Source organism: Ananas comosus, linkage group 22 (assembly GCF_001540865.1).
Source record: "Ananas comosus cultivar F153 linkage group 22, ASM154086v1, whole genome shotgun sequence".
NCBI lineage: Eukaryota > Viridiplantae > Streptophyta > Magnoliopsida > Poales > Bromeliaceae > Ananas > Ananas comosus.
The window spans coordinates 7676862-7687754 of record NC_033642.1 but is presented as its reverse complement, the minus strand read 5'-3'; the positions used below and the strand labels follow the sequence as shown (position 1 = coordinate 7687754).

The 10893-nt window shown below is 34.4% G+C and overlaps 1 protein-coding gene across 1 annotated transcript; it reads right to left on the bottom strand.

Annotated features, from left to right (window-relative positions):
* LOC109727573 (basic leucine zipper 19-like) lies at positions 4213–6807 on the bottom strand (the record flags this gene model as incomplete). Its single annotated transcript, XM_020257720.1, is given in 2 exon segments — positions 4213–4539; positions 5810–6807. A coding segment is annotated over 1 exon segment (843 nt). The 3' UTR covers positions 4213–4539; positions 5810–5811.

The following is a 10893-nucleotide window of genomic DNA, read 5'->3' as shown; positions in this document are numbered from 1 at the left end:
TCAGAAAACTGGAAATTAAAGGACAAAAAAAGTATAAATAGAGGCAACATTGAAACTAAGCCCATTAGTATTTTCCATCCAAGTTGGAAGTTAAACAATAGAAGGATGGATATGACACATGCATCATCGTCTTTAGGAAAAGTAAAACATTAAGCTTCTAAATCGTCGACAAATCCAAATAGGTGCGATCAGTTTTGCTTTTTCGATTTCTTGGGTGGATTATTCAGTTCCTCGGCATCATCCTCGGAGGAGCCTTCTAAAGGCTCGTCGGGAACGTCATTCGGGACATTGTGCTTCGTAATATACTCCTTCAGTATGCCCATGCTCTTCTCTTTCATTGCATCCAACTGTTGAGAGAGAATCCCTGACTCCGAATCGAAAGAATACGATTCCGATCCGAGTTGCAGAGTAGCTTTAACTCGCGAAACCGAGAGCCCTGTGCCGTGAGAATGATCTTCCATTTCAAGTGAACCTGCATCCGCAAAATGCATGAAAAAGTGGGCTCGTGGTGATTCACATAACATGATTAGAAATTTTCGTTAATAAAGTATGTGACTTCTACTTCAGCATCCATGCTTATCTGCTGTTAAATGAACTGATATGGAACAAGAACATCACATAATATTTTGTGCGCATTATTATCTGCATAATTGTCGCAAATGATACACCTTTTCCCTATTTTGTCCTTTAATTTACATATAACAAATTTCAAATTGCACATTTCTCTTTGACTTGCTCGAGTAGCATATATACTTTGATCATTATTTCAACTTCAAAACGACAGTTATACAAGAAGACCATAACGAGGATTTTTGAGACAAAATTCATAGGTAAACACTTGTGGACCATATCTAAACTATGCCGCATTTTCAAATGGGTACCTATGCTCGAAAATTTTAATTTTGTTCACTTACCTCATAATGTGTTCGATTTAGTATGCCCCAATTAGCATTCAGTAGAACATTCCATTCGAGTCCAACAGAATTTGACAAAATTTTTCAAAGAATCTTACCGAAATCTACAGAAAGGTAAGGGTAGGTAGTAAAATTAACATCTTCAAAGTTCATACACCCATTTCACCAAATTAATATTTAGAGCAGGCTCGGAGGCAGAGCCTTGATAAACCGAAACCATTGTTGAATCAACAAATTTAGGGCCTGATATGGACTTTCTGAGTTCAAACTCAGACTCAGATCAAGCTCAAATTTGGAACCTCAATAATCCTAAATTGCCTTGGACTCTACTCTCTTAAATTTTACAACCCTTTGATCATTAAGTCAATAACGTCGAAAATTGAAATTTGGTTTATAATACTTCACGTGTTATAGATCATGTTCAACGATGCCACGGTGCCGATCGTTGATTTTCGAAAGCTTCAGCATCGAAAACAAATCGGTAGCATCATAGCCCGTTTGCTACCGATAGCATTCCAGCTCAACACTCTACAAATATACATATATATATATATATATATATATAGAGAGAGAGAGAGAGAGAGAGAGAGAAGCGTTAGAGAGTAATACTCCAATACCAAGTTTACCTATCACTACAACATGCAAATAGATTGTAGTAATAATAGTGATGGTGATTCAAGCATGAATATATACCAAAAACCCTAAAATTTAAGGTTCTTTTCTTTTCTTTTTCCTTTTTTTTTAATAACTACATGAGAAACCCTAAAAAAAAACCCTAATAAAAGGCACACCCAATGAAATGAATTAAAGAACTAGTTAACACAACACCATTAATACAACAACATAATAGAATTAATAGAATTACAATGGCACATATAAACTAATATGAGGGGAGATTCAAGATCGGTTCGTACCCTCAATGCGACCCCCACCGCCGCCGCTCGATGCTTCCCCCCCCTCTCTCTCTCTCTCTCTCTCTCTCTTTCTTTCTTTGGTTAGGGCTCGGATGCGGGAACAGGAACTGATGGGGTTCGACCACTTAATCTTAACCTAACCACAAATCCGGTACTCAAATATTATTACATCGTGACTAACGTGTTAAATTATGAGGCTAGTACGCTTCTGAAAGAACGGAGTACTCTGTACTTTCAAATTATTTTTAATGTTTGGATTTTCAAATTGATGATGGGTTCTGTTAGGCTTGATTTAGAGTATTTAAAGTATGTAAAAAATAAAATTTACGATTTTTCGATATTATTTGTCTAGTGATCGAAGGGACTCAAAATTAATGGTTAAAAATAAAAATTTTACAAAAAAAATGATATGATATTAAAATTTTAGATTAAAAATATTAATCTTATTTTATATAGTATAAAATTATTTTATCAAAATTTTATGTGATTTGGATATTTCTATACTGTTAAACTTGCAAACGGCTCACCACGGCCATTAAAATTATTGATTTTGAGTCACTTCAATCACTAGACAAACGATATCGAAAAATTATAAAATTTATTTTCTAGATACTTCAAATATTCTAGATCAAGTCTAATAGAGCCGACTGTCAATTCAAAAGTCGCAACATCGAAAACAACTTGAAAATACGGAGAGCTCCGTACTTCCATAAGCATACCGGCCTCAATCCTAAAATTAATATATATATATATATATATATATATATATATATATATATATATATATATATATATATATATATATATATATNTATATATATATATATATATATATATATATATATATATATATATATATATGTATTTTAAAAAGAATTAAGACTAATATATTAGAGTACTAAAATTTCAGTAAATTAGACTTTTTTTTTAACAAAAATTATATTTTTAAAATCGTACCAAATCGAGTTGTATGAAACTGATTTTGGTCTATTCGGCTTGGTAATTTGGTTTGACCTGAATAATGTTACTGCAAAAAAATAAATATTTTAAATATTATTTTATATGTATATTAAAATAATATAAATAAATTAACAAAATAAGAAAAAAATGCTAGAAAAGTTCATAGGTAAAAGCATATAAAGCTTATTGTAATTATCATCTATTTTGATGGATCTGACTATTTAATTTTTAAAAATTAAATTTTATTATCTAACTTTTCAATGTATTTGATTTGAGTCTGTTAATAATTCTTTAACTTTTAAAAGTCAAATACATTATTTATTTTTACGAATTTAATTAGTATATATATTGTATGATTCATTTAATTATAAATTTATTAAAATAAGTAATTGGCTTAAATTTTATAGCTGAAAAGTTATCAAATAAATTACATTATTTATCTTTACGAATTTAATTACTATATATATTATATGATTCATGTAACTATAAATTTATTAAAGTAAGTAATTGACTTAAATTTTATAGTTGAAAGGTCATCAAATAAATTAAATTAAACAAATTCAAACGTTGGAAGCAAAAATTAAAGTTTTAAAAAGTTGAATAGACGAATCAAAATGTAGTTCACCTAAATTCTGTACATTTTAACTAAGTTCATATTTCATGTAACACTTTTTTAAGTACATAAGAAAATCAAAATTTTTCCATACATTAACTATCTATCTATAAGGGCAATAATTTAGAATACACCATGGCAGTACTATTTAGATGCGAGATGATAATTTAAGAATTCTTTATTAGCAATGCAAAATATTTAATAAAAGTAGGGTAAAATGTATGCATAGCTGATCTTTGGTAACTATAATTATTCATCATTATCAAACAACTACTAGTTAGCTTTAGTGTCTAGGGGCAAATTAATAGTTAAATACTTGATCTCAATTTCTTCATCACTCCTTAAATAAAAATATTAATCGCTTAGCACTAGCTTGTTTTGTTTGGATTGAGATGTACACATTTTTCATTAGAGAAAGCAAAGCTTGAAGAGAACTGATCAAGCTCTCTTACAGATCAGAGCCCAGATAAACGAGAAAATGATGGGGCAAAATAGTGGAACAAATTACAAGTTTTCATTTACAAATCGATCTTACACCTGCATGTGATGATGCCCAAACAAGATTCAAGCTAATGGTCTAAAAATACTAATAACAAAACATGCATGGGAGAGCATAACACAGAAGCCGAAAAACATGAAATCCAACCACTCCACACTTCGCAATGGTTCCAATGATCTTTAATCTAGGTTATAGGTAGATCAAAGAAAGTGCATGTAGGCTGTTCTTAAGGGAACTAACATGTTCATATATGAAGAAGTTTTCGATAACCTCCATGTTCAGGAAACGATATGCGCATGATGATCCATACCAGACAACAACGGCCAAGCAAATAAGGCGCGTAGATTGATTAAAGAGTTGCTTCCTGAAAAATATACATACAAAGAACCAAGAAAAGAAAAAGGACAATCAAAGAAAGATCACCCAGAACGCAGGAGTTAACTTCGGCGGTTGAAAGAAATGATAGAGGATATTTCTACTGAACATAAGAACACCAAATATGAATACCAACGCTAAATTAAGGGGGAAAATCTACAAAAAGTCGATGGAATATTTCATAGATAGTTCGCTACCGCTAATAAAAGCGTCAGATCAGCTTGTTGTTTGCATAGTATGAACCTCGCGTTGTTGCATGAGTTCCTGAGAAAGACCAAGAAAATATTGGTTAGTGAACAATACACAGATGACTGGGAAAATGTATTAAGAGAAGTTTTCGCAAGCATATAATAATAATAATTGATGATTCAGTTAAGCCAACGATGAAAGGTTAGCGTTACTGCTGTTTCAGACATTTCATTATCAAGCGATGCATCAAAACCGAAAGCACTTTAGACCTTTGTCTTTACTTTCCATTTCTGAAAGCATCGTCCCTGCATGCCTGCGCACCCGCACGCGCATGCGACGGGAGAGAGAGTACTCTTCAGTTACAGCCTTTAAACACAGACTCAACATTGATCAAAAAGAGGGCTTAGTGGTTCTAACAACTATAGTTTGAAGGCTAGAATAGTACACATGCAGCTTCATATCTGTTATCACTTACACGTTCTAAGAAGATAGACATCAAGTACTGTTTGCAGTTGCAGGGTTACCGATCTAGCATTCAGACAAACCAAAACCCTGTCCTAAAACATTTCTACTTCATGCCATTATCCAACCTTCTTGGAGTGGATGTATTGTTGATCATACCAAAATCTGGCCCTCTAGCTAAAGTTATCCAAACAAGTAAGCTACTAGTATATGCTTGAAAAATTAATGCAAGAGTTGAGCTCACAAGCTTTAACTAGGGCTAAGAGAATTGTGACTATATAATAAAACAATGGCTAAACTGAATAAGAAAGCTCCCTTGAGATGCTAAATGAATATTTCTAACAGACGAAGATTACAACAGACGATCAGACCAAAATTTATTTTACACAACATTACAGTTATTATCACATCACTGATTATCGAATAGACCGTTTGGTTACCACAAGCATGACATACTCAACATCCAGAGGATTTCTCTACCATTAGTGCATAGACCGAATATTCAAGAAGTACTAAAGATCATGGCAGATCTACTTCATATAATGACTACTGCTTGCATGTGGGTCAGCAACGGGTCGATTGATCCTTTCTACAAGAAAAAAATGTTACCCGAGTACAGTCACAAATTAACACAAGGACGGTCCATCCGAAATGAAACAGCAACAAATGGCAAGGGTAAAATACAAATAGTTATTCCTACAAAAACTAAAAGCAACACATGCATTAACTAACAAAAGTAACGAACACCACAGTACCAACTCCTGCATAACTCCTATTTAGGAGTACCAAATTAGTAATAACCTATCATCTGTGTGCATCAAACAATATGGGGTAAGTCCACATATCTGAGACAAAAATATCACAAGAATATACTATGTCCAACCTTCAATTTTTCTCAGCATTCGACGAACAGCCCGCAGTCATCACACTCCCAGGTCCGCAACCAACAAAGCTCTTCGATCCATTCCCCATGCACTCGACATTGGCCATCTCACAGACACCGAAGCCTTGACCGTTCACCGCGCCATTCTCACCCACAGCCCTCCCCTGTACTCCCACATTAAAGCAGTACATCTGATCATCACACGGAAAATCACAAGAATTCACAACCTGGGCACCGCCGCCGCCGCCCCCCCCGCCGCCGCCGATCAAATTCCCCTGCCTCATATCCGAAACCGATCGCCCACCAACCTCCGCACCAGCTCTCGCGATCTTCTGATACGGAAAAGATCCGATCTCCCCCTCAATCCTCCCTCTGATATCAACAAGCAGGCACCTGAGCCTCGCCACCTCCGCCTCCAACGCGGCTTGTCCCTGGAGCCGCCTCGTCAGCTGCTCGTTCATCGCCCGCAATTGGGCCACCTCGTCCTCCAACGAGGCCGTGTGCGCCTTCTTCTTCTCACGGTACTTGCGAACCGCCTCGCGGTTGCCGAAAGGGCGCTTCTTCGACGACGCTGACGGGCTCTTCGACGGGCTCTTCTCAGCCGAGTCCGCGGATTGATCGGCGGGGCTGGAGAGGATCTTGGTGTGCACATGGAAGCAGGTGTGGGTGTGCGAGAGGTCGCGCCCGGGGGGGTTGCAGGTGTGGGTGTGGGTGCAGGAGTGGTGGTGGGTGTCTTTGAGGATCTCGTCGAAGAAGCTATCCATCGAACAGCTTGTGGGCGTGTTGCCCACATTATGGCTGGAGAAAACCTCAGGATTGGAGAAATCGAGCTCGGATTCCTCCATGATCGCGATCGAGGGCGCCGGAAAACTATTTTCCTCCGATCAAAAACTCATCCGGCGACTAAAAATCCGAACTTTGGGCACAAATTTTATGGATTATGGGGGAAATTGCTACAACTACAAACGCCAAAAAAAAAAGGGATTTTCCACGCAAATCGCAAGTAAAAATTGCTAAAAGTTAAGAGAAAACAAAAAAAAAAAAAAGGAAATTCTGGTACGGATCAAAACCGAATCAAAACCCTGGATTTTGGCCCTCGGGTCGTTGCATGCATCAAGAGGATTCCGAGAGAAACCCTAGAAATTCTCGGACGAGTGGCCCCATTGAAGAAGGGGAAAGGTATGAGCTTTTTTTAGCAAAAAGCGAAAACGAGGTCACAAAAAGTTGTATATGGAAATATCGGAAAATTATTGAGGGAGAGGGGGAGAGAGAGATACACAGTGAGTGAACATAACACAAGCTCAACAATTCCATGGACTTGGTTCACCGCATCAACAATGAACCGCTCGATCATTGTTGGTTTAGATGGTGTTTGGATTTTCGAAAAATCATAAATATTAAAAAGCTAAATTACATAAAACTTTTCTATAAATATCCGTTTTTTCACTTTTTTTCTGTCATTCAAATATTTATCCTTTACCGTCTTAAAAAATAAAAAATGTTCACAAGGAGCACGCTACGATAAAATGACAAAATTACCCCTAACGAGGCGGCAGAGAGCGAGGCAGTGCGGCCGAGAATGAGGAAGGGCGAGAGTTTTAAAAATATTTTGGATAAAATAATTTGGATATAAAAAATATAATATAAATGGAATCCTAACGGAATACTGATGGCAGGAGTCAAAGCGGAGATCGACGAAAAATTTTCTGTAATTCAGCCAAAATAAAAATCAGTCATGGAGGGAAAAAAAAAAAAGTTTTGTGATAATTACGTACAGCTTTCTGCACTAAGCACTCCTCTGCAAATTTATTTCTATAAAAATTTCTATTCCTATTTTTATTTTTTTATTTTTATTACTCCAAAAATTTTGAGCTATGCAATTATACTTCTCGGATTTGTCGCCGCCGCACCTGATAGATCCATTCATTCTCCACCAAAAAAAAATTAAAAATCCACCTTTGAGTCCCTCGATTTCCTTGTCTTCTTCATTTCATCCTCTCGAGCTTCAAAATTCTTAACAATGGTGGAACCAAATCCATCCACTAGCATCACCACACCTTCCTCTTACTTATGCCTTCGCCGGCGATATGGTGATAGAGTTTGCAACGAAAATCATACACATGAGTAGGAGTGTCAACCAGCCAAATACGAGCGAGCTGGGACCGGCTCATTTACTAAACAAGCCGAAGACGAGCTGGTTCATTAAAGTATCGAGTCGAAAACGAGCCGAACACCTCTAATATATTGGCGTTACAAAGTATGTTTTTTTTTTTAAAAGTTTTTATTGGTGAGCGGTGAGATTAATTTATATGAACTATAGATCATTTTGAATCGATTTACTATTTAATCTTTTAATTTGTTTAATTTGAGTTAGCAATGATATTTAATTTTAAAATTTAAACTAATTATTTATTTAAATAAATTTATAGTTACGAGAATTACATGAAATATGCTAACTAAATATATAAAAATAAATAACATGTTTAAATTTTGAAGTCCAGCAATTTGAGATATTGGATAGTAAAATTAAAATTTTGAAACGTTGAATGTATAGTCAAATCGGAATAGCCCATAATTCATATGAGTTCTATAGGCTTTTACCAAAATTTTATCTCATTAGCACTAATAATTTATTGGACTTAGGCATTTGATCCAATATGCTTAAATTTAGGTATTAGAACTAAATCTTTAATTCTTATATTCTTTCCAAACGTAATTCATTTTTTTTAGAAAAAACTTCAAAAACCCCCCTTATGGTCTCAATTTTTTTCACTTTAGTACCCTGTGGTTTAAAATGTATCAAGTTAGTACATTGTGGTTTCTCACTTTATCACTTTAGTACCCTGTGGTTTAAAGTGTATCAAGTTAGTACCCTGTGGTTTTGCATTTTATCACTTTAGTACCCTGTGGTTTTGATTTTGTATCAAATTAGTACCCTGTGGTTTTTTAAACTATAGGGTACTAAAGTGATAAAGTGTGAAACCACAGGGTACTAAAATGATAAAGTGCAAAACCACAGGGTACTAACTTGATACACTTTAAACCACAGGATACTAAAGTGATAAAGTGAGAAACCACAGGGTACTAACTTGATACATTTTAAATCAGAGGGTACTAAAATAAAAAAGTATGGAACCACAGAGGGGGTTTTTGAAGTTTTCCCTTTTTTTTAATATAAAATTATTGAAATATCACAGATTTTTTCCGTTTAAATCAATCATATATATAACTTAAAGTCACAGAACAATATAAGATCTCTCTTAAACTTATTATACTTTTGAGTGACAAATTGATTCTGATACCAAATATAATACGATAGTTACAGGGTCAACAAAGGAGGGCCAATGTGACAGTCCTAAAGTGTGTGGTCCTCAATGTGTCTAATATTCTTTGTGGTCCTAATTTACACAAAAAGCAAGGAATAATATTCTTTGAGTGCGTGTGTGTACGGACTAATTCGTTAAAATATCGAACTAAAAAATTTATTTTGTGTTCGACTTGTTTATTAATGAGACGAATAGGGGTTGACTTACGAATAATATGTTAGATTATTAGCTCTATTACTAGGTGAAAAGTTGAAAAAAGAAAAAAAATTAGAAAATTAGAATTTTAATCTAATAATTGAATTTATAAAATATTAATCTCTTTACATTTGAACGAAGGAACGTGCGGTTAGCATGATAGTGGTCATCTAGAGTTGAGTGAGTGGTTGGTTGAATAGTATAATCTAACAGACAAAAATAATTAAATAGATAGAGTTAACAGTTGAAAATTTGAATACAAAAGGCTACTACTTGTAAGAGTATAGTACTCGAACTCATATATNAAATACTATAACCCAGTGGGGACCACTCAACCCTAGGGGAACCACTCAACTCTAACCGACTAATATTATTCTGACCCTACAATTTTTCATTCAAGGGTTAAAAACTTGATAGCAAAAAAAATGTTTTACTATTAATAGTATTCCAGCCTAATTCTATATATATATATATATATATATATATATATATATATATATAGTCCGGCTACTATCCTATTAATAGAATTGGGATCATTGTCCTATCAAATGGTTTTGAATGATCGACACTCCAAATTAATAATCGGCGCTGTTGAAATTCATCTACACTATAAGAAATATTTAAAAACCAAATTTTGTAATTTTTGAGAATCATTATCAAGTCTATCGAAGAGTCGAAAAAATGAACGGTCATAAATGAATAACCTTCTTAAAATAGAGGTTAGAGTTTATCAAATCATGATCAGAGTTATCAAATATTATCTAAATAGTATAAAGAATTTTCTATCAAAAATTCAAGCAATTTGGATTACTCTACACTGTTAAACAAGCAAGCGGCTCATATAGACAATCAAAAATTGTCAATTTTACGACACATTGATCATCATGTAAATAATTTTTATAATTTATAAAATTTAGTTTTTAGATATTTCGAATACTCTAGATCAACGTTAACGACTCCGATCATCGATTCGGAATCTCTATTATCAAGAATAATTTGATAGGACAAGTGCTACTATCCTATTAATAGGATAGTAGCCCTATCATATATATATATATATATATATATATATATTGAGCTCCTATGTTTTCAAAATACAAAGTTATTGGTATTTGTAGATTTTCAGCTTTGCATGAAGATTTATAGAGTTAGGATAATAGTCATCCCCTATAGTTGAGTTAGTGCTTGGTAGAATAAGATAATTTAAGAGATGGATTTGGTTAAAATGATAGATCCTAATGGTGCAAAACTAATTTTTTGTTATTATATTCGAGGTATATCGAGCCGAACAGTAACGAGCTTACCCCAGCTTGTGCTCAGTTTGTTAAGATGTCAAGCTGAAAAATTAAGCTCATCTTCAGTTCGTTTATTGAATGGCTAATTCGATCTCAAGCTCATTTCGAGACGAACACAAACTGACTTACGAACAGCGAGCTGAATTGTCAGCGCTAGTGCATGTGGATGTTTTTTTTAGGAAAAAAAAAAAATTTCTGGTGCAAGAAAGGAAAAAAAGAAAATGCCTTGGTGGTTTGAGCTTTTGCTTGGAAAATGGTGCATTTGGGT